This window comes from Gadus chalcogrammus, chromosome 23, assembly GCF_026213295.1.
Source record: "Gadus chalcogrammus isolate NIFS_2021 chromosome 23, NIFS_Gcha_1.0, whole genome shotgun sequence".
NCBI lineage: Eukaryota > Metazoa > Chordata > Actinopteri > Gadiformes > Gadidae > Gadus > Gadus chalcogrammus.
This window is the reverse complement of record NC_079434.1, coordinates 16494155-16519154: the sequence shown is the minus strand read 5'-3', so window position 1 is coordinate 16519154 and position 25000 is coordinate 16494155. Positions and strand designations below refer to the sequence as shown.

General features: G+C 48.4%; 1 protein-coding gene across 1 annotated transcript in view; it reads left to right on the top strand.

Annotated features, from left to right (window-relative positions):
* reck (reversion-inducing-cysteine-rich protein with kazal motifs) overlaps positions 1-22274 on the top strand; it is a 30736-nt gene extending 8462 nt beyond the window's left edge. Inside the window, exons 2-21 of the mRNA XM_056584678.1 lie at positions 2687-2745; positions 3352-3426; positions 5312-5348; positions 5594-5679; positions 5817-5864; positions 6368-6401; positions 6526-6723; positions 7430-7694; positions 8118-8291; positions 10853-11065; positions 12627-12763; positions 13491-13634; positions 14305-14505; positions 15503-15625; positions 16107-16278; positions 17010-17202; positions 17947-18157; positions 18868-18941; positions 19812-19967; positions 21960-22274. Coding sequence (XP_056440653.1) covers positions 2687-2745; positions 3352-3426; positions 5312-5348; positions 5594-5679; positions 5817-5864; positions 6368-6401; positions 6526-6723; positions 7430-7694; positions 8118-8291; positions 10853-11065; positions 12627-12763; positions 13491-13634; positions 14305-14505; positions 15503-15625; positions 16107-16278; positions 17010-17202; positions 17947-18157; positions 18868-18941; positions 19812-19967; positions 21960-22169 — 2810 coding nt within the window. The 3' untranslated portion in view covers positions 22170-22274. The remainder of the gene's footprint in view (positions 1-2686; positions 2746-3351; positions 3427-5311; positions 5349-5593; positions 5680-5816; positions 5865-6367; positions 6402-6525; positions 6724-7429; positions 7695-8117; positions 8292-10852; positions 11066-12626; positions 12764-13490; positions 13635-14304; positions 14506-15502; positions 15626-16106; positions 16279-17009; positions 17203-17946; positions 18158-18867; positions 18942-19811; positions 19968-21959) is intronic.
* The last annotated feature ends 2726 nt before the right edge of the window (positions 22275-25000 follow it).

The following is a 25000-nucleotide window of genomic DNA, read 5'->3' as shown; positions in this document are numbered from 1 at the left end:
ACACAGAGAACACAGAACACATTGATGTACCTTTTGACGTGTACCTGACCAGATATTTGGTGTGAGGTGGTTCATCCCTCTGGGATATGCTGTGTTATTTTATGTTTTCAGATCCTCCCTGTAGCAGAGTTGTTGGAGGTTAGGGTTAGGGTTAGGTACCAAATGATCGTCTGGAAAACAACTAGCTTGTGAGTCATACAGCTTCCCCCAAGTTGCTTGTTGTGCCTGAAGGGTTAGGGTTAGGGCTAGGGAAAGGGTTAGTAGGGACCCTCAGTAACCCTTACCCCCAGTGCCCTAACCTGGGTCAAAGCCTAACCCTAACCCCTACCCTAAACCTAACCCTAACCATAACACTAACCTGGGTCACGGCCTAACCCTTACCCTAACCCTACTAGTCTAGGCTATTCTTTTTCATGGTATACTATCAAGTTATAGACTAATAGTAACTCAACAAACAGCAATGTCCTACTTCCTATCCCGGCAGCAAAAATCAATATGCTGAGGCTACCTAGCTTATGAATAGCAGCCACAACTTGATAACATGTGTGATTAGTGTGTTGCTTGTTCTTATTCTGAAGATATATTTTAATATACAAAATAATCTTAATATACCTGTCAACTCGACTGCTCCCTTTTGACTTATTCTAACAAGTCATTCTGGGATTCTACTTTATTATATAATCTATTCTTTATTCTATTCTGTTTTTTTTTTTTTTCCTATGTGTTTGTGCACACTGTTCTTCTAAGTCCCTCAGACGTGCAGCAGATGTTCAACATGAAACACACACAGAAATAGAAACACTAAATCAAGGCAACGTGCTGCACACATGCCAGCGGCTGGCCGTGGCACAGAGCGCTAAAGACAGAGGTAAAGACATACTGTTAATGACTGAATCATCTGAAACCAAAGCTATTGATTATCAACTGGTCTACAACCCTGTGGTATAACTCATACCACAGCGGCGCTGAGTGATTGAATCTGATTGGTCACATGCCAAGAGTGGGTATCATTTTTAAATAACGTTTACAAATATATTTAAAAAATATATTTTTAAGCTTGGGCCAGCTCAAGGTTTCTATTATGTTGACACAGACACATGCATCCACACCTTTATATTGGACTGTAGGACTGTGTACTCCAGGAGCACAGGGAGAACGTATTCTCAATGCTCTCTGGTACTGTGGCGTCGAGGTCGCTGTAGAGGGGATGGTAAGGCTGGGGGCGGGGTGGGGTTAGGGTGGGGGCGGGGTGGGGGCAGGGTGGGGGCAGGGTGGGGTTAGGGTGGGGACAGGTGGGGTTAGGGTGGGGACAGGGGGGGTTAGGGTGGGGTTAGGGTGGGCCTAGGTTGGGCCTAGGTTGGGGTTAGGGTGGGGGCAGGGCGGGGTTAGGGTGGGGGCAGGGGGGGTTAGGGTGGGCCTAGGTTGGGCCTAGGTTGGGATTAGGGTGGGGTTAGGGTGGGGTTAGGGGGTTCCTAAGTGTGTGTGGGGATCTCCTTTGATGTGGCCTGTGGACGGCGTCATTCCGGTCTCCTGGGGGGGTCTCCTGTTTTACGGCGTATTATTATTTCAGGGAACTGAGAGAGGAGAGCATGACATGGAGGGGGTCCGCAAGAGAGACGTATTATAGAGGGTCCCTCAAAGACCAATCAGAAAGTAATGCAAATATGTTTTATCCATAAAGCCCCTTTCAACAGCGGACGTCACAAAGTGCTCATAACATCTAGAGAACAGACATTTAAACACAGCCCTCGCAAATGGACCAAAAATAAACTCTGACTGAAAAAAAAGAAAGTCTGAACAGATGGTTCTAGAGAATCGCAGCAAGAGAAAACAAACAATAAACTCAAACTTCAGGTATCGGCTTTTAGCATTAACTATGCATATCTAAATCTTGAAAACAAGTATTTAATATTGGTAAGGAACACATCTACAGGCATTATCACAAGATTACACAACCAAAAATCGAATTAGATTGAGCCATGGAGAGGTGTTGTTTAATGTGCTCAGGATGGCCTGTGAAGCAGCTTACTGGAAGACTGGGCATCTCTGTTTGTTTGGCGCCACAGTGTCAGCCACGATCTGTGTGTGTGTGTGTGTGTGTGTGTGTGTGTGTGTGTGTGTGTGTGTGTGTGTGTGTGTGTGTGTGTGTGTGTGTGTGTGTGTGTGTGTGTGTGTGTATGTGTTTGAGTGAGTGAGTGAGTGAGTGTGTTGGTCTGACCCGCATCAAAGTAATTAACAAGTAAATCATCTTCTCTATTGGATACATCGGGACAATCCTGTTTATCACACAGGTACAATAATGGATCTAAACCTGACCATTTGTGCAGCCTTAGCATCAGAGTGAGGAGAACAGCTCTGCCAACAGAGACGCAGTAGACCATATGTGATGCTAAAGGGGCTTTGCTAGCTAGGGCTAACCCATGTACCACAACAACTACATCATATGAATATACCATAATAACTATAGTTTGAATCAAACATAATAACTATACCATATGACTATACCATAATAACTATATATTGAATACAACATCATAACTATACCATATGAATATACCATAATAATTATATAGTGAATGTGAAATAATCGCTATACCATAGCGAATATAACATAACCATACCATAATAACCATATCATAGTGAAAATATAACATAACCACCATAATACTCTTGTTTGTCTCTACAGATCCTTCGTGTTGCCAACACGCGGCTGAGCACTCTGTGTGTAGAGAAGCATGCGAGCAGGTAAGAACACACACACACACGCCCACGCACACACACACACACACACACACACACACACACATACACACGCCTCTCTCCTCCTCTTCCTTTCCTCCGCTCTCATTAGACGCGTTTCCATCCAAATGTAAAAAAGTAAATCTCCACAGTAAATCCGAAAAAGAAAATGCGAATTTATGGCCGTTTACATACACCAATGTTATACAAATATTATAAATTGGTTAATCGAGCTGAACAGTAGGTGGCGCTAATCCTCCATCAGTCCGCTGCAGAAGGACGGTCTTAATTAATCAATCAATCAGTAATTAGAAAAGAGCCAGTCAGACCTAAAGGATGAAACAAAATCCCCACTGGACATACTACAGCTGTGGGCTCTTGGAAGACGTGTGGTCACAGATCTGGATGCACACCAGCGGAGGTTTGAGTGACGTTGAAGTCGCTTTGTAAGGCTTCAGTTATTCACATTTATTCTATGAATCTGTTTCCATTGCCCTTCGTAATAAACCGTAATTACCTTTTATCCGACCACCAATGTTTCCTCCTCCCCGGGGTAGACATTTGATCCATCCCTTAATATTGTCTAACACTACACCTTTCTCCGTCCTGCAGCTGGGGACCATAAAGAGCGAGTCCCGTCTGAAACACCTGCTCCTGCGGCTGCCCGGCTACTGCCCGGTGTCCATGGTGAGTTCCGAGACCCAAGCCTCACCGCTCAAAGCATACAGGGAGCCGAGATACAAATGGAACAATGGAGAGAGAAAAATATGAAACTATATAGGGGCTACGGCACCAATCGCTGCCCTGGTAGAGGACCCACTCTGTTGGCTCCACCGGTGTCAGAGACATGAGGCAGGAGCCTCGTTCCACCAGCGTCAGAGACCCGAGGCTCCAGCTCCTCTCTCTGGGGTTGAAGAGGAGTGAACTGAGCCTGGACAACTTATAGAGACAAAGGGCCGAGTTTGTGCCCCAGACGTCTCAGTTACTTGTTTTAATCTACATTTTATTGCAGATCAAACGTGTGACTGACTAAAACATAATATTTACGGTGGCCATTTGAGAATAGACATATTTCAAAGTGATTTTCTCTGTCTTATTCAGTTAAGTTCTTATTCTCTGTGTGACGAGTGGTGGGGCGGCGCCCCAGTGCCCCCTACTGGCCCGCCGCCGCTACTACAGATACCCCCTTGACGTACACAAAGGCATTCACACACAATGTCGTACACCCCTCAACCATTCTACTTACAAAGGAGGCTGTTAGGAATTACTGATCTGTATACGCAGGCATTATACCGCTCATGACTTATACACACACACACACACACACACACATACATGCACACACACACTTATATAAGCATGCCTGCAGAGGAGTTAGGTCTATCGTATTTGCATGTACACACACACACACACACACACACACACACACACACACACACACACACACACACACACACACACACACAGGTGGAGATGTGCCGAGGGTTTGCACCCTGGCTGTGGAACAGACTAGAACATATGTTTGGAACTTGGCATGGGTTGAAAGTCTGGGCTAATCTAAAACATTATCCTCCCTGTTGTGTCCGGGCCTCCGCGCCTTCAGCACAGATCACGTTAGGAACTTGTGTAAAACTTTACTTTTCTTTGGTCGGCTGTTAAGGATTTCTTTTCTTCCCTTGCCAAGCCGTACAGACCTGCCTCCAGTAACCTGTGATGTATTAGACGTGGCTCTTGGGAGTTGATCTGTTCTTCTGAGTTGTATCTCTGTGTGTTTCTGCATCTGCCCGTGTCTATCGGTCTGTCTGCACACACCGTGGGCTGGAGAACATATTGCTTCAAAGGATTCGGTCCATTTTGTTGGTTATTATTGCCCATCTATTCTCATTCACGGAAACAACATTTGTTTGTTTCCATGTATAATCCCTGAATGTCTGGCCAAGGGACTGGCGATGTGACGACAACAATTTAACTTGCAAGTTCTTCAGATATCTGCTATATCGTAGGCAGTGGTCGCTGCCACACCCCACCTAGGCAGCTCCTCCCACACCCAGGACACGGGTGGATGTTGAGTAAACAGTTTTATTGCTGTAGAATGTTAAGAGTTAGAGCAGTTATTCCTTGAGTGTGTGTGGTGATGGCTGGTTTAACCTGTGTGCTCTGATTGGTCGATGGACCAAAGGTGTGCAGCCTCACCCAGTCCAGAGTCCAATCAGTCTGACTCGGGCCAGGTGAGGTGGCTGGCTAGTGAAGCAGCCAGCAATCATGCTTCATTTGTTAGTTGGCTGGAGGATACTGGGAATATTGTTTGATGACCAAGACACCAACCAAACAAAGTTAAAATGAGTCAACCACACCTTATTACATCCATGAAGAAACAGTGTTGCTTTTGTATCACTTTCATACGGTGATGAAGGACACAAACGACACGAAGTGAATGTACCAATTCAAATTAAATGGTGCTTAATCTCAGGATGCAGTTATGAAGAAAAAATCAGGGATGTTCATAGTGCATTCAATTGTCTCACTAAATATACTATTCATACTATTCTGTGTCCCCTGTGGTGTTCTATAGAATGAATTGTGGATCTGCGTCAACTCCACTCTTCCAGGTAAGCAGTTGGCACACCGGAACATCTCGTATTCATATTCATGGTTCATAACACACACACTTTCTTTTTTAGAAACAACACAAAACACAGGATATTTTCTATCAGTGGAAAGAAAAGGCGGGTGATATAGTTGATCATAGTTTGGTAGTTTTGTAACGGGTCAACATGTGTTCCGCACATCCACACAACACAGTGGTGAGCTCTGCCCTCATATGGTGCCTGATGCTGCGTTTGTTTTGGTCCAGGAGTGTCCAGGAGGTCTGACGGCTGGGTCGGCCTGGGCTGCTGTGAGCTGGCCATGTCAGTGGAGTGTCGCAGGGAATGCAAGCAGGTGATTCTTCAAGCCGTCTAGACGATGTTCTTGTTGTTGTAGAGGTCATGGTGATCATACAATCCACATGGATACTGTGTAGCTTCAGCTGTCCTCATCTGTATCGCCATGTGACGCCTTTTCTTTCAATCCTGTAGGCCGCATCCAAAAATGACATAACAAAAATATGCAAGAAAGATGCAGAGGTAAGTCATATCTTTCGTATCTGGTCTGTGTGTCACACACACACACACACACACACACACACACACACACACACACACACACACACACACACACACACACACACACACACACACACACACACACACACACACACACACACACACACACACACACACACACACACACACACACACACACACACACACCCAGAGATCGTGGCTGACACTGGCGCCAAACAAACAGAGATGCCAAATCTTCCAGTAAGCTGCTTCACAGACCATCTTGAGCACATTAAACAACACCTCTCCATGGCTCAATGTTATTAGATTGTTGGTTGTGTAATTTTTGTGATAAAGCCTGTAGATGTTTTCTGAAGTCTCCATATCCATTTGTCTCACTTTTATTAAGTATTTAGTATTCCCTCTTTCTTCTCGGGCCTAAATAATTATATTTTAATTTAGTGAGCGGTAATCTGTATTAATAATTGTGTTTCATATTTTACCAATGAATTGTGTCTCCCCAGAAACCTCTTTACAGTTGCATCACAAAAAACGAAAGTAAGTTTTGACATTTTAAACTTTTCATCAAGGATGGGAAGGACTGTGTGCGTGTGTGTGTGTGTTTGTGTGTTTTTCCAGGTTCCACGGGTCTAACTGGTGTGTGTTTGTGTGTGTCTCCCAGTGGGCTCCACGTGCTGCAGCTACGCGGGCCGCCACACCACCTGCAGGGAGTACTGCCAGGCCATCTTCCGGACGGACTCCTCGCCCACGGTGTCACAGATCAACGCCGTCAAAGACTACTGCCAGAGCCACAGTACCCAGCTCATCGGCTGTGTGGGCAACTACACCAAGTCGTACCCCATCCGCAACCCCATCGACAGTAAGAACGCGTCTATACACTCATGTCCACTCAGGTCCTCCAAACAGGCTTGTGGTCTGGCATCATTTAGCCTGCATGTGTGACCTGCTGTAGCCTGATTGTCTCTTGTGCGTGATTTAGCTTGCTTGTGTAGCCTGTTTCAGCCTGCCTGTGTAGCTTTGTATAGCCTGCTTGCGGCCTGGTTCAGCCTGATTGTGTTCCCTGGTACAGCCTGCCTGCTTGCGGCCTGGTTCAGCCTACTTGTTGGCCAGGTTCAGGCTGCTTGCGGCCAGGTTCAGCCTACCTGTGGCCTGGTTCAGCCCCCTTGTGGCCTGGTTTAACCTAGTTGTGGTCTGGTAAGCCTGATTCAGCCTGCTCGCGTCCTTCGTTCAGCGGCCTGTGTCGCCTGGTTCAGCCTGCGTGTGGCCTTGTTCAGCATGTGTGTAGCCTGGTTCAGCAGCATGATTGTGGCCTGGTTCCGCCTGCTTGTGTGGCCTGGTTGAGCCTGCTTGCCCTGGTTGAGCCTGCTTGCAGCCTGGTTCAGCCTGCTTGTGTGGCCTGGTTCAGCCTGCTTGCAGCCCGGTTCAGCCTGCTTGTGTGGCCTGGTTCAGCCTGCTTGCGGCCTGGTTCATCCTACTCGTGGCCTGTTTCATCCTACTTGCGGCCTGGTTAGCCTACTTGACGCCCGGTTCAGCGGCCTCGCTCAGCAGCCTGTGTTTGTGCGCAGGCCTGTACTGCTGCGACCGGGCGGAGGACGCCCACTGCCAGGTGGCGTGCCGGCGGATCCTGCGGACCCTGAGCACGGAGCAGGAGATCATGGAGGGGCTGATCGAGCAGTGCCGCTCGCAGCCACTGCCCCAGGACCCCATGTGGCAGTGCTTCCTGGGGAGCGCGCAGCCCCCCGCCAAGCCGCACGAGGAGCCCCTGCCCCCCGCCAAGATGGACCGGGCCAAGCTGCACTGCTGCTCCAAGGCCAACACCTCGCTCTGCAGGTACCGCCAGCCCCGCGTTAGCCCCCCGGGAGAGAGGCCTCTTAAGGCTCAGGTATGGGTTCCACGTCGACGCGACGCAATGATCACGCGGACCCTTCGACGCAGTCATGAACCTGTTTTTGCCTCTGCGTCTGGGTTTTAGTGAGCAGACCAATCGCAGCCCTCGCCAGCGACGCAAGCTTACACTTTTTTGGCGGTACATGTCAGGCCCTTGCGGTGGACAAAGGAGGGTCCGCAAGGACGTAAATGGTCCGGAAACCCCCTTGCGTTGCGTCAACGTGGAACCATAACTAAGCTTTAAGTAGGGCCAATCACATCGCAGCACGTTGAAGACCAGGACGTCAGGGGAGCACCTTAGATCGGCCTTAATTTCAAACGTATCATCCCTGATTTCACTGGTATCTGTTCTCTCTCTTCCTCCAGGGACATGTGCCAGAAGGTGAGCACCAACTGGGGCAGCCAGACGTGGCAGGAGTTCCACCAGCTCTGTGAGTACAATGTGGTGGAGACGCAGCTGATCGCCTGCCTGGCCGACGTCCGCGAGCCCTGCCAGCTGGGCTGCACCGGCCTCAGCTACTGCTCCAACTTCAACAACAGGTCAGGAGACACTGGTGCTCTGTAACCACTGTGGATCGTACTGGTAGAGTGGGTTACTAACCACTCTACAAACAACAACAGGTCAGGAGACACTAGTGCTCTGTAATCACTGTGGATCGTATTGGTAGAGTGGGTTACTAACCACTCTACAAACAACAGGTCAGGAGACACTAGTGCTCTGTAATCACTGTGGATCGTATTGGTAGAGTGGGTTACTAACCACTCTACAAACAACAACAGGTCAGGAGACACTGGTGCTCTGGAACCACTGTGGATCGTATTGGTAGAGTGGTTTACTAACCACTCTACAAACAACAACAGGTCAGGAGACACTAGTGCTCTGTAACCACTGTGGATCGTATTGGTAGAGTGGGTTACTAACCACTCTACAAACAACCACAGGTCAGGAGACACTGGTGCTCTGGAACCACTGTGGATCGTATTGGTAGAGTGGGTCACTCACTATCATGAGGTAGAAGACATGGTAGAACATGGGGCCTTAAAGGGGACCTATCATACCACCAGGTGTGAGTGTGATTAGCCATTACAAGCCGTTTTCGAAATGTGCAGCATTGTGAAATCAGTCGGGCGTGTCCCCCTAGATGCGTGACGGATGGATGAGCACCGTTTACTTCAGTCCACTGGGTAGGCTGGTAGACTGATCTAACCAGCACACATCTAGGTGGACACGCCCACCTGTGATGTCACAATGCTGCACATTTTCAAACCTGCTTGTAATGGCTAATCACACTCACACCTGGTGGTACGATATGCACCCTTTAAGGGCTTCATAGGTTTCATACGGATATGACGAGTCCATGCAAACCAAAATCAAGGCTGCAAAGGATAGCTAACCAGACTTACTATCACGTTCAATATAGAAACATGTTGGGTTAAGCTAAAAACATCCACACACGCACGCATATATATATATACACTGATACTTAGAGGTTGGCACTGTAAACAAAGCCGCCACTCATTCCCATATGCCAGTGAGTAGTGGAACAGTCTTTGGCGAACCTCCCGCCCCCACGATTCAAACCTACCAATTAGGTGAGTCACTTGAGGCCAACCCACCAATCAGTCATCAAAGGCACATCCTGCTAGACTTGGAGGAGTAATACACTTGTTGCAGTTCTGGTATTCGCTTCTCTCTTCAGCCAAGATGTTTTTATACTTTTATAAGTTAAGGGGAACAAACAAAGCAGTGTTTCCCCTAGAATTTTTTTTAGGCCCGGTGGTAAGAGCTGATAGTGTGATTTGTTATAAATATTTCACGGGATGCTAGAGTATTTGTTGGTATTTGGACGGGGGGGGGGGGGGAGAGGTAAGGAGCGATTGTTGACCGGGGGGGGGGGGGGGGTGGAGCAATTGTTGACCGGGGGGGGTGGGGGGGGGGAAAGAGCGGTTGTTGACGGGGGGGGGGGGGGGGGGGGGGGAGGGGTTGTATGTCTTCAAACTTCGTCTGGGCAATAAGGAAAAAATCAATGATAAATTTTTTTTTTATCATGGCCATAGTCTCGTCAATGTGTGGGAAACACTGAACAGTGTTTTTATAAAAACAAAGTTGATTTAATGTAAACTAATTTCATGTACAGGAGCATAAAGCACCAATACATATTGAGATAGCTGGTGGTGAGCTTGGATGGTTATGATATTATGGCTAATAATAATAATAAAAAAAAAATAATAAATTTTCATTTTTTTGGCCGGTTGTTGGCCTGGCGGGGGCGCTCGTTGGCCTGGCGGGCCGCCAGGCCTGAACAATGGTAGGGGAAACACTGAACAAAGGAATCAGATTGATCAAATTGGTGGCCCAGGAGGCTGCTGCTTCCACCTTTATTGATCTCATTCAACTGGGAAAGCGTTTTAGTTTAGTTGTCGTACTTACTAAACAAAATGGTCTCCTGGCTACGAGGCATGATTGCTACTTGTTTCGATGGATATATGCAGGGCTCTCAAGTTTTTTTCAGAGTGAGATTTTGTCGGCGGGGGGGGGCAAAAGAGGACATCTGGTTACCCGACGTACGGGACCCCCATTTAATGCCTACCTGTTCCACTTTTAAATAGCGGCCCAATTTGGTGGGCGCAATCCTGGTAATTTCTCTGCGTGACAAATACGAATTGTGGCATGCGAATGTGTGCATGGGTTGAATTGCGTGTGTCTCACGCGAATGTGTGAGACTTGAGAGCCCTGTATATGTTTCTCTGTTCATGTCCTCATGTCACTGCTGAGCCAAAAGGCCTCTGGTGCTGCTGTTGCCAACTCAGGCCAGAGGGGGTGCCAGTGAGCTCAGGGACATTGGACCTCTTTAACCCGTTGACCGACAAAGATTATTCTCACTTGAAATGTTAATATGGAATATCGGTTTTTGACTTTCCATCCAGATCCATGCAGCGAACCTTCTGTCCTTTGCTGCATTTTGTTATGGTGTGAATACAATCGATTTTTATGATTTGAGTCATTTGCTGATTATTTATGATTTTGATATAACATTTCTGTTGTTCTATTTATTTTAAACTTTGGTTCATCTTTTAATCAATTTGATACATTTTTGTAGGCCGACTGAGCTGTTCCGCAGCTGCAGCGTCCAATCAGACCAGGGTGCTATGAATGACATCAAGCTGTGGTCCAATGGGACGATCAAGATGCCCTTCATGAACATCCCGGTCCTACACATCAGGAAGTGCCAGCCGGAGATGTGGACAGCGGTGGCGTGCGCTCTGCAGATCAAACCCTGTCACAGCAAGTCGCGGGGGAGTGTCATCTGCAAGTACGTCCTCATATCCCCACAACGGCCCCCACTGTATCACATGGCTTTGAATCAGAGCTGTTCCGATAGCGCTATCGGAAATACCTAAAATTCAGTATCGGCACTCGGCGAGTACGCAAGTCTTAACTACAATAATACAAATGCATTATTATAATTATAGATTATAAAATAACATAACAACAAATGCTATTAGTAGTGACAATGCTAGATGCTGAATCGGTATATACTCGGTATCGGTCGGGAAGGGAAAAAATGGTATCTGAACATCTCTACTTTGATTTCTAACAGCAGAGCGCTGCTGGATATCGGACCGCTGCTGCTTGTGATGATAGACGCATGTTCCCTTAGTGACGTGTTCAGCTCCCCTAGACCCCAATCCGCCCGGCGCCTTGATCAAACTCTGGGCCTTTGAAACCTTGTTGCTAATATCTACACTCTCCAAGGTCACTTTGCCTTCAACTGCCCTAAACCTTTACAGCTCCCTAATGCGTGTCCACACACACACACACACACGCACACGCACGCACGCGCGCGCGCGCGCGCATGCATGCACGTGTGCAAATGAAAATATATGAGAGACATTCCAGAGCACATCTCAGCAACGTCTATGATCTTTGTTTTGGGCCCCAGCCTGTGGACAAACACGCTCACATGTAGAGAGTACACACTGTGTAGCGGGGCGGCCATTGTGTTGGAGTGAAAGAGGGGATTACCGCTCCACACGCTGACTTCCTAGCCCCCCCTCTCCCTCTGCCAGCGCAACTTCTGTAAATAATGAGGTCATATGTTATCAGAGCCCACTATCAGTTGACAGAAACACATTGCCCCGAACACAATCAATTACACTGAGCTTTGTTGTGTCATTACAAAATCTGGCAAAACATTCAAAGAATGGAGAAAACTGATATCTAGAAGCGATTCTAGCATCCGCATAAAGCCAAGTTCAATAAGTGTCCGGCCCTTTAAGCAGTTAGTAGTGTGGAGTGTTGCTCAAAAGACTGAAGAGCAGCTCACATCACCCTACCCATCCTGCCTCTCCTCATCCTGCATCTCACCACCAGTACTCTGATGATGTGCAGAAGGTCGGGGAAAGTCTCCCTAATCTCATGACGTGTGCAGATGTTAACGGGGTAGACTACCACAGTGTGAGCCCCTGAACGCTTCAGCCAGAGAGCGTTCGGGACTTCATTGAATGTCAGGATAAGAAGTGAAGACGCATCGAGGAGCATTTACTTTTACATTCAGGGTATTGGGCCTTTTGACGCTTTTATCAAAAGCGACCGACAATAAGTACATTTGTCAGAAGAAAGTGAAAAAGTAGATTGCTGTCTAGGGTAACCTATTCCCTGTATGCAACAAAGATAGCTAGGGTAAGAGGCTACACAACTAAGTACTATAAGTACGTCATACAATAAGTGTGTACACTAACTGCCAGGACGTATGACATACAACAACTAGGAGGGGAGGGTCTTGCTGGCTATGCAGAGTCAGAGAAGCACACACTTGGTTTTAGTGGTGTTTTGGTCCCAGAGCTGCAGAAGTTCCCATCTTGTGTCCTCAGGTCGGACTGCGTGGACATCCTGACGCAATGTGGGGACCTGAAGCGCTTCCACCAGGGCCAGACCCCCGAGAGGATCTGTGAGCTGCTGTCGCCCGTCGACGACCCGGAGAGCTGCATCCCCCTACACAGATACCTCAGTGAGTGAGAGAGTGAGGGAGTGAGAGAGTGAGGGTGTGGGAGAGAGTGAGGGAGTGAGTGAGGAAGTGAGTGAGGAAGTGAAAGTGTGAGTGAGGGAGTGAGGGAGTGAGTGAGAGTGAGGGAGTGAGTGAGGGAGTGAGTGAGGAAGTGAGTCAGGGAGTGAAAGTGTGAGTGAGGGAGTGAGTCAGGGAGTGAAAGTGGGAGTGAGGGAGTGAGGGAGAGAGTGAGGGTGTGAGAGAGAGTGAGGGAGTGAGTCAGGGAGTGAGTGAGTCAGGGAGTGAAAGTGGGAGTGAGGGAGTGAGGGAGAGAGTGAGTCAGGGAGTGTGAGAGAAAGAGGGAAGGAAGGAGTGAGTCAGGGAGTGTGAGTAAGGGAGGGAGGGAGGGAGGAAGGGAGTGAGAGTGTGAGTGAGGGTGTTAGAGTGAGGGAGGGAGTGAGATAGTGAAAGAGTAAGAGTAAGAGTGATAGTGATCGAGTTGGAGTGAGTGAATGACTGACTGACTGACTGACTGACTGAGTGACTGACTCACTGAGTGTGTGTGGGTGAGAGTGTGTTTAAGCGTATTGCACATTCACCTTTTCCCTTCTTAGTCTAGCCTATTAGTGATCCCTTCTTTTACAAAACAAGCCCTGTGTCTAGCGCATGACTTCAAAAAGTTATGGAAAGATTAGGTTCTATAATTAATTGATCTGCGTGTCTCTCCCTCCCTCTCCCTCACACAATCCAGACCCCAGCTCCCTGGCCCACAGCGCCAGAGGGGAGGTCACCCACCCGTGTAACCCCAACCCGTGTCCCAGCAACCACCTGTGTCAGGTCAACCGGAAGGGTTGCCCTGACGACTTCAACTGCCAGCCCTTCTTCTGTGTACCAGGTATACCTCCCCCCCCCCCCCCCCAGTGGAGGACCGCAGCCTGGGACTGTCCCTCATGTGGCCCTCAGGCTGGGACTGGCCCTCATGTGGCCCTCAGGCTGGGACTGGCCCTCATGTGGCCCTCAGCCTGGGACTGGCCCTCATGTGGCCCTCAGCCTGGGACTGGCCCTCATGTGTTCCTCAAGTTGACTTTCCCTCATGTGGTTCTCGGTCAGCAGCCTGACTGGCCCTCATGTGACCCTCAGGCTGGGACTGTCCTTCATGTGGCCCTCAGGATGGGACTGGCCCTCATGTGGCCCTCAGGCTGGGACTGGCCCTCATGTGGCCCTCAGGCTGGGACTGGCCCTCATGCGGCCCTCAGCCTGGGACTGTCCTTCATGTGGCCCTCAGGCTGGGACTGGCCCTCATGTGGCCCTCAGCCTGGGACTGTCCTTCATGTGGCCCTCAGGATGGGGTCGGGTGTGGGTGGAGCCGGGTGGGTTCTGGGGGCGTCCGGTCGAAGGGCCTCCCAGCCCTCCTCCTCCTCCTCCTCCTCCTCCTCCTCCCCATCCTCCTCCTCCTCCTCCTCCTCCTCCTCCTCCTCCTCCTCCTCCTCCTCCTCCTCCTCCTCCACCACCAGGGCGTCGCCCCATCTCCTTCACTCAACACCTCTCTGTCGTCCCTCCCTCAGGCTGTAAACTGGGCGACGCGTCGGACTTCCTGGTCCCGATGGACACGCGGCTGCAGGTGCCCGTGCTGAGCCCGGGGGCGGGTGGCCAGGCGGACTGCTTCGAGGTGTGCGTGTGCGGGGCCAGCGGCCGCCTGGAGGACTGCAAAGAGATGCCCTGTGTGGACACCAGCAAGGCCTGCGTGGTGGGAGGGCAGAGGAAAAGTAGGCGTGGCATGTTCGTTCAAATCCGTTTACAACGGAGGCACTGCTGCACATCCCAGCAATAATACAGAGCACAGATTGGCAATATGCTTTTATATTTATATATTTTTAGGGTGAATAGTTATAGTTAGGTTATTATGTTAGGATATAAAGTAATTTCCTCCACCATTTCTTAATGTGATCAACCAGTTTCACCGATTACTGATGCTAAACAACAGAATCCGCTAGTGTCCATCTCAGAGCTCCCTCCGCCCCCTGGTGGCCACCGACTGTAATAGCAGTCGCAGAATATCTTCCAGGATCAGAGAAAATTGTTTTCCTCTCCGCCTTCTCCCTCCCCCATATATTACTTGGAACCTGGAAAGGTTTGCTTTAGGATTTATTTTCTTTTGCACTAAAATAAATCCCAGGGGTTAGACTGAAAGGGAGGGTGGGGATTAATACCATTAATTAGAGGCAGATGTGTGGGGGGTTTGCGACACACACACACACACACACACACACACACACACACACACACACACACACACACACACACACACACACACACACATTGCTTTTCTTAGATGTGGCGTACTGAAGGAATGTAACGTGGGGGCCTTTTATGATAAGATCGGCTTCCTCTTCCTCCCCACTTAACTTCTTAAGCATTGAGAATGAGTTCCACTTACCCGGATGCTCACCATGCAACGCGTGGCCGGCGTGTCGAGGTGGAGGAAAGGAGTGATTCTAGTGTCTTGGCGTTAATGTTTGGTTATATAACCAACACACAGCAGAACAACCAGGTCTTTATGAGACACCTACAGATCTATTCGTAAGCAGATGTAAATATTGATTCTAATTGTATCAAATGGATAAAGTAATCTTACTAATACGTTAGGGTACAGTCACCTTCAGCTCTACAGGGGGGCTCCTCTTACTGTGTCGTTGTCCTCCTCCAGGCCACGGGACCCCCTCAGAAGGGGGCTCCTCTTACTGTGTCGTTGTCCTCCTCCAGGCCACGGGACCCCCTTCAGGGTGGACTGCCACCCCTGCTCATGCTTCGCGGGGGAAACCATCTGCTCCAGCAGACAGTGCTACAGCCCGGACAGCTCGGACCAGGAACGCCAGCGCTTCACTGGTGTGTGTGTGTGCTGGTGTGTGTGTGTGTGTGCGTGTGTGTGTGTGTGTGTGTGTGTGTACAAATGTTTGTGTGTGTTTTTGAAGTGGCATCCTCGCAGTTGTCTATTGCCACAGGAACCACATGGTCTCTACAGTGAACCACCTAGTGGTCTTTAGAGGAACTGGAAACTAGTCTCTACAGTGAACCACCTAGTGGCCTTTAGTGGAACTACACGCTAGTCTCTACAGTGAACCACCTAGTGGTCTTTAGAGGAACTAGAAACTAGTCTCTACAGTGAACCACCTAGTGGTCTTTAGAGGAACTACACGCTAGTCTCTACAGTGAACCACCTAGTGGCCTTTAGAGGAACTACATGTTAGTTTATGCAGTGAACCGCATATAGGCCAATAGAGAAACTACATGCTAGTCTCTAGTGAACTCCTGAGACTGGCCGCCGCTTGGTGTATATATTTTGTGATATTTCACTGTCCTCTCACAGGTCTGCCGTGCAGCTGTCCTGACCACTTCGTCCCGGTGTGCGCTACGAACGGCCGGACCTACCCCAGTGCCTGTGTGGCGCGCTGCATGGGCTTCAAGGACCACCAGTTTGTCTACGGCCACTGCCGTCTCAACGAGCCCTGCTCCTCCAAGCCCTGCCAGAGGAACCAGAGGTCAGTGGGACCCGTGAGCAGCTGATCAGAACACAAGAGGCACCTTTCTACCAGGATAGAAGGGTGGGGGTCCCACCTTTCTACCAGGATAGACGGCTGGGGGCCCCAACCTTCCTACCAGGGTAGAACGGTTGGGGGCCCCATCTTTCTACCAGGGTAGTGGGCGGGGGGAGTGCACGGCCCTGCTAGCCCTTAAAAGCACCGTTTACAAATTAGAATTCAAGTACATTTTTTATTAACTTCATTTCATGCAGACTATGAGGACATAACGTTGATGATGATAATGCGTTTCTATGATGCAATAAAAACTTCTCACCATTAGCTCTGGTGCTCAAATGAAGACGTTTCCTAAATAACCTGTTCTTAATCGTGGTCCCGGCGACATCAATGACGTCGTATTAAACATCATATATTGATGCAAATGCACACATGGACACAAACGCATTTAAACACACTCAGATGCACATCATATGAGCACACGTGCATTAATACACAAAAAAGAGTTACACACACACACACACACACACACACACACACACACACACACACACACACACACACACACACACACACACACACACACACACACACACACACACACACACACACACACACACACACACACACACACGTGAAGGCTTGCTGGAACTTAATCTTTAAAGACTAATGAATGAATAATGCTCTCATTGTCCTGCTTGTGCCCAGCTAACCCTTGGTGTCCGTGTGTCCAGGTGTGTTCCAAAGCGCCGTGTCTGCCTGAGCGACGCCACCGACTTCCCCTGTCGCCAGTACGAGTGTGTGGTCCGCCCGGCGGGCTGTGACAGCCAGCTGGACCCTGTGTGCGACACGGATGGCGTGGTCCACACAAACCTCTGCAAGCTCCACCAATCAGGGAAGGCCATGGCATACATGGGCCAATGCCAGGTACTGAACAGCGAAGCCGGCCACCTCTGAGTCACGTCATGAGAATTTTAAAGGCATCAGAGTTCCTTGTTCCTGGGAAGGCCTTGTGACCAAGGTACTAAAGTTAGAGGTATGGTGAGTGGAGCTGGGGATAAAATACCCTATAAGATGAGCTCTGGAAAAAACACTTCAAACACACTTTAATATGGATGTTATGGGATTAAAATGTGCAGTTAGTATATAACGTGCAGTTATCAGGGGCTGACTTTTAGAGACCTTGTTGTCTTCCATGTGTGGAGCCACTCGCCAGAGTCGGAGCTACGACTCTGTGTAGGCTTCCATTTTCTGCGTTTTTCTGCGGTAATAAACAAGTAAACCATCTTTCGCTGGAACAAATTAGGAGGATGTCGAAACATTGAGGCAATGTTGCAGACTCGGCACACGGCGCCTTCCCCAAATGTCAGCTGAATTATTGCTCCACTTGTTGACGTTTCCGATACGGTAGACTTGCAGAACAGATGAGGAGCATGATCGGCTACCAGCCCCTTGTTTAGTGGCGCCATTCTCTCTCATTTAGAACTCCGTTAAGGCAGAAGTAAAAAGGATTTTCTGATGGACAATCTTTTCATGGAGCCCAGGATTGCGCTTCTGGCGAAGCGGTTGAATACGAGATCCCTTGTTTTGAAAGTTAAACACTAGATTGTAAATGTGATTTGAATGTGATTTGAGATGTGTGCGTGCGTGTGCGTGTGTGTGTCTCTGCAGGAGGACTGCAGGAAGCCGCAGCCTGTCTGTGGGCAGAACAGTGAGACCTACAACAGCGTGTGCGAGGCCTTCTCGGACCGCGTGGCCGTGGACTATGAGGGCCCCTGCCACGCCGTGGGGGCGGGGGCAGACTACGCAGTCGGCTCCGGCTGTGACCTGGTCACCTGTCCACCACCGTCCCACCCGCACTGCGTCCCGGTCACCCCGCCTGGTGGGTGCAGAGGTCACCTGGGATGCACGGCATGTACCATGTGGTGCATGGTCTGTGTAAAGATGAACACAGAGCATGTACCATGTGATGCATGCACTGTGTAAAGTTGAACACAGAGCATGTACCCTGTGGTGCATGCTCTGTGTAAAGATGAACACAGAGCATGTACCATGTGGTGCATGCACTGTGTAAAGATGAACACCGAGCATGTACCATGTGGTGCATGCTCTGTGTAAAGATGAACACCGAGCATGTACCATGTGGTGCATGCACTGTGTAAAGATGAACACGGAGCATGTACCATGTGGTGCATGCACTGTGTAAAGATGAGAACAGAGCATGTACCATGTGGTGCATGCACTGTGTGAAGATGAACACAGAGCATGTACCATGTGGTGCATGCACTGTGTAAAGATGAGAACAGAGCATGTACCATGTGGTGCATGCACTGTGTAAAGATGAGAACAGAGCATGCACCATGTGGCATATGCAAGGCATGTATTGTGTACATTCGTGGATGAGGACTTAGGAGAGTGCTGAAGAACTATTCCCCCGTCCACATGTTCACCCATCGGTCGGGTATCGAACCGGCCACCCTGCTGTTACCGGTCAAACTCCTTAACCAGTAGGCCACAGACGCCCTTATCAGCCTTGCGGCCCCTGCTGGCTCATGCTGGCCCTTCTTTGACCTTTGGGGACTCTGATTCCAGGAGCCTGCTGTCCCGTGTGTGCCAGCGTCCTGCGGGTCCTCTGGAACCGAGAGCAAATGAACGTCTTCGCCAAGGTACAGAGATCACATCCCCTGAGAACTCTGACTACTCATGTCTGACATATAGGGAAGAACACTAGTGCATTCATGACAGGTCTTTATGACTTTGATTTTAGGACCTATTTTGATATTTTATACATATTGCACTCACACATCTCACACAACTCATTTGCTCCTTGTCTGTTTTGGAGCTGACAGGTAAATGATTTTTAGAAGCTTGCCTGTGAAGTAAATATGTTCAAATATGGTCTAACTGCAAGTCTTTGCCACTAGGGGGGACCGTAGACCCAAGTGTGCAGTCCCATCATCTCAAGAGCTGATTAAGCAAACTAAATAACACTTTTATATCCAATACGAACACTCTTTGATTATTCACAGAACTGAAAACGTATTCATAACAAAGCCAAACTAGATGTATTAAAGCTGGTAACATGCTTTACAGTTTAAGAGCCCCAACTACACCCTGCCTTACAGCCTCAGATCCCAAACTAGACCATGCAATTCCCAAAGTCTGGGGCACCAAATCAGAGATTCAAAACGCTTGTGTAAACCTCTGTCTCTGTCTGTCTGTGTCTCTCTCTCTCGCTCTCGCTCTCTCTCGCTCTCTGTCCGTCTCTGTCTCACTCTCTGTCCGTCTCTCTCTCTCGCTCTCTGTCTCGCTCTCTGTCCGTCTCTCTCTCTCCCTCTGTCCTTCTCTCTCTCTCTCTCTGTCTGTCTCTGTCCGTCTCTCTCTTTCTCTCTCTCTGTCTCTTTATCTGTCTGTCTCTCTCGCTGTCTGTCTCTTTATCTGTCTGTCTCTGTCTCTCTGTCCGTCTCTCTCTTTCTCTCTGGCTGTCTCTCTGTCCGTCCGTCTGTCTGTCTGTCTGTCTGTCCGTCCGTCCCCAGTTGGACCGTGACCGGCCCGTGACGGTCCAGGACGTGCTGCAGATCCTGCGTCTGCACGTGTCGGTGCCGCAGTGCGACTTGTTCGGCTACCTGAGCATCGACCACGAGCTGGTGGTGGTCATCGCTCACCTGGACGACCGGCCCACCCGCCTGCAGGTCAGGGAGTCCCCCACGCACACACGCATCCACATGCACACATACCATGAGTTTGCATGATACTCACCTTGGTCGTGGCCTCCACCCAAGGCCAGCCCCACTTCTTTCCTTCATTCTTAATCCACGTCCCTGTGCGGTTTGTCTCGCCCTAACCCTGTACTGTATGTTTGTCCCTAACTCTAACCCTAACCCTGTACTGTGTGTTTGGCCCTACCGCTTACCCTAACCCTGTACTGTATGTTTGGCCCTAACCCTGTACTGTATGTTTGGCCCTAACTCTTACCCTGTACTGTTTGTTTGGCCCTAACTCTAACCCTGTACTGTGTGTTTGGCCCCAACTCTAACCCTAACCCGGTACTGTGTGTTTGGCCCTACCGCCGCTTACCCTAACCCTGTACTGTATGTTTGGTCCTAACTCTAACCCTAACCTTAACCCAGCACAGTCAGTGTGACGTCCTCAATGTGTTGGACCTTAGACCAGAGTAAAGAGTGGATGCACCTATGGTCATTGACCTTCACTTCCGATTGTGTTTCCGTTCCACTTTAATTCCTTCCTTCCTTCCTTTGATCAATGTAAAGTGTACAGAATAAACGTTAACAGTCCTCCTCGCCTATCAAGGTTGGAGCTGCTCCTACAGCAGTGTCTGTACTGCCAGCTGTATTTCATCCTGCTTGACTTTGTTGTGATTCAAAGGCAGCCTAACAGAACGCTAGGCTGCCTTTATAGATAAAGTAATCTTATGAAAAGAAAATGGTTTTTTTTAACAATAATCTACGCCTCACAATTTTCAAGGCTAGATATTTCTCAGTCTTTCAACATAAATTACAATGGGTTGAATTTGTTAAGTTGGCTGATGCCTAGCTACACTGTACCTATATCAAGGTAGTTACCTTTACCTCCACTATGTACTGTAATGCAAGACATTATCTAATGTCAAGACATTAGATAACAGACGCTTTTATTTTGACACGTTTGATGTTGTTGCAGACCAAGATGTGAAGTTGAAGGTCTTTTTTGGTATCACAGTTTAGATTGTCTAAACCCATTCCAGGACTCATTCGACAGATTGAACATCACAACATGGCTCTAGGCAAAGATAAATAAATGTCATATGTTGTAACGAAGATGGCGGTGATGATGAGCTGGCAGCTATCACATCCCCAGGTACATGTAGGATTAGGGCTAGGACCCTTTGGAGGTGAATGCCCAGTGTACTTTGGAGAACCAGTGGGTCCCACGCAGAACTACCTTTCGACGTGATGGATGCTAAAGGACAGATGGTTCATCCAATCACCTGCCGAGTATATGTTAACGTGCATGCCCTTTTCCAATCACTTTCCAAGGACAATTTCCAAAGGTTCTGTGAAACAAACTATCTGCGGTCTTCCCCCTCCTCCGTAACGGGTGGGATAGGTGAGTCAGGTGGGTTAGGTTTGGGCTCCTACATCCTATTTCTCTCTCTCTCTCTCTCTCTCTCTCTCTCATCTCTCTCTCTCTCTCTCTCTCTCTCTCTCTCTCTCTCTCTCTCTCTCTCTCTCTCTCTCCTCTCTCTCTCTCTCTCTCTCTCTCTCTCTCTCTCTCTCTCTCTCTCTCTCTCTCTCTCTCTCTCTCTCTCTCTCTCTCTCTCTCTCTCTCTCTCTCTCTCTCTCTCTCTTCCCCCCCCCCCCCCCCCCCCCCTCTGTTCTCTCTCTCTTTCCCCCCCCCCCCCTCTGTCCTATCTCCTCTGTCAGACTGACATAACCTCAGCTGTGCCCCTCCAAGGTTGTTCCTGAGTAATATTGTTACTCCGGAAGTAACAATATCAGCTGGGACAAATCCTCTCAAATCTGTTTTATATTTTTTACTTTGTTTTTCAGTGTATTTAAAACAGTTTCTTATTGTGTGGATCTTTTGAGTCTCTTGACTCAGCAGCAAGACGAATGTACCCAAAACACAAAGAGAATACACAGTCTATTGTAACACGTCGCACCCCTTCTCTGCTACCCCAACAGGTGGAGGCCTGCAGCAAGGAGGCGGAGAAGATGGACTCGCTCATCAACTACGGAAGCCCCACGCTGGTCTCCCACGCGCCGCTCTCCTCCTTCCTGTCCGCTGAGACCAGGGTGCCTGTCCTGCACCCGTCTGGAGCCACCGCCTGCTCCCCGCCCTCGCTGCTCAGCGTGTTGCTCCTCCTGGGACTCCTCCTGTCCAGCACCATGTGACCGTCCTCCTCCTCCTGGGACATGTAACCGTCCTCCTCCTGTAGGCCATGTGACCCTCCTCTTCCTGTAGGCCACTTTACCCTCCTACCCCTCCTCCTCCTCCCCCTCCTCCTGTAGGCCGTGTGATCCTCCTCCTCCTCCCCCTTCCTCCTGGTGGCCGTGTGATCCCCCTCCTCCTCCTCCTCCTCCTCCTCCTCCTCCTCCTCCTCCTCCTTCTCCTCCTCCGCCTGTAGGCCGTGTGATCCTCCTCCTCCTCCTCCACCTCCTCCACCTCCTCCTGTAGGCCGTGTGACCCTCCTCCCCCCCCCCCACCGCCTCCTCCTCCTGGAGGTCTTGTCATGGTCCACCCCCCTCAGGGACCTCGGCTCTGCTGGACCACTCGGCCTCCAGCGATGGAAACAGACCGAGAAGATCCAGGAGACTCGGTTTCCATGGCAACGCGCTTCGCACCAGACAGACCACAACGTTGAATATTGAAGGGAACTGCAACAGGATGAAGTATTACTGTTAAGAACATCCTCCAGAACGTCCGCAGTGCAACCTCAAGTTTCTTCTTGTGTTGCTTTTATGGAGCAAGAAAAAAATACCAAAACAACACCACCACCACCGTTAGCTAGGCGGAGCTTCAACTCTCCCTCTGATGTGGAGTCGCCGGTGTATTACACAATCAAGTTTTATGATTAATAATAGAGCTGTAATTGCTGTTATGAAGAAGGGGGGATGCAGGACAGTTTCATTTAGAATCAAATGGGGTGTGTGTGTGTGTGTGTGTGTGTGTGTGTGTGTGTGTGTGTGTGTGTGTGTGTGTGTGTGTGTGTGTGTGTGTGTGTGTGTGTGTGTGTGTGTGTGTGTTACATGTTGGTCCTTGTCCTCCATCTTTGTTTTACTGTCAAAACCATCCTTTAATTCTCCTCACATATGTGGTTGTTTTGCAAGAAACTTCCAAAATGCTGAATATAAATCTTCCCAGGGAATTTGCACATACAGAGATAGAAAAGCTCCCTGCGAACACGGAGATGTTAGGAACTAATTGTTTATTTACGTTGTAGCAAAACAAATGTAACTACTTTTCATAAATGATATATTTGATTGTTTGACCTATATTGCCTAATGTAAATACGAGTAACGGCCGGATGTCTGAACCTCTAACCTCATCAGTGTTATTGTCCCTGGTCCAGGGCTTCTAGTGAAGATGCCAGATAGCTCAAAGGAAACTCATGCTGGAGTCAACATTTGCTCTTTGGCCGCAAAGTTAAAAGCAGCCTTTAAATCTGCGTTTAAGAGGCATTCTTTAAATTGCTAGTTTGCATTATTCCTTGCTTCAAAAGAGTTTTATTGTTGGCACATTTGAAGTATTAAGAAACATTAAACTTTGTATCAAAAGAGGATCCACAGCCATTCAATGACCAATGACAATCACTTAATTCCTCCCATAGTGCAGAGGGATCTCCAAATACATGTTATTTGAGTCATGAAAATGCAATACATTTTTACTTTTGTACTTTTGGTTTTTACAAGTGTTTCTAATTGGTGTGTCTCTGAAATGGACAGCAAAAACAATCACCTATTTGCCACGTTACTTTTTTTCAATATAATTAGTTCTTATTGATGATTATTCTGTATGCATGGAAACAGTTATGAAGTAATATTTTCCCAGAATGTATAATTTTGTGTTCATGCCAGTCTGACAGTATTACAGAGCTGCACAGTTCCCTAGAAGTCCAGCTATTATTGCTGTTTTTATTTTTGTTGACCTATGACCTATGGTTTGTCCAGTATTCAAGCTGAACTGGATTATTCCAGTTGTACTCCATACAGTGCCTGAGTACTTTTCCTACAAAGTGAACTCTACTGAGAACCATCTTGCTTTAGTCAGTGAACAGCCTAGGAGGGCTTTGCCCTCCACATGTTAAGACGGGGCTTTAGCCGTCTACGGTTTTGGATTTCTAGCTTTTATGCGACCCGATGCAAATGTAGCACCAGTATCGACATTCAAGTCCATTCAGAAAAGAACAGTATGTAAGCAATTTTGTATTTTACAGTGAAAGGTACAATCTGTAACCCAAATAAAAGAAAAAACAAATGTACTCAAGCGATGGAAATTATTTTAATAATTGCAATGAAAAAACGAAATGGCAAAAAGTATTCTTTATAGTTTCCTATAAACAAAGAGGGGTACTGAGCTTTTAATTTTTTCGAAATATATCGGGTATACTATATGATTTTATTGATAACATCATTATAGAAATCTTTATCGATTAGCATTGACTACAGAGATAAAACGCCTGTCACAGAGATATTCAAATGGTTAAATACTTCAGAAGTGGATTAAAAAGTGTATTTCTACTGTGGCCTGTCTAAACGTTGATTATTTTACACTCCAGTGCACTAGGGCTGGCCGAGAGACCCTGACTTGGGGTCAGATCGTTAAGAATACTCATCAATTTATCGTAGAGATCAATACAATGAAACACAGTGACCCATTATGACAAATGAGGGATACAAGCCTCAGAGTGAGAGAAACACAGAAAGTTAGTGGTGATATTTCCTTTTGTGGATAGCAACGACCCATAACAAAGTATCTAGGTCTCCTTTCTCTCCAGAGTGACCTTGAGCTGGACGTTAGCATTGGTTAACCACATAACAAGAGATGTTCCCAAAGTCAGGGCAGAGAGCCGTTATATCATCTGGCCGGCCTTGGCAACGGTCATAATGATGAGCTTGGGCACATACGCTGATATGCTTATAGGGTTAGGGTGTGTGTGTGTGTGTTTGTGTGCTTGTAAGAGTGTGTTTGTTCATTTCTGGAGGACAACTGTCTATATTCTGCT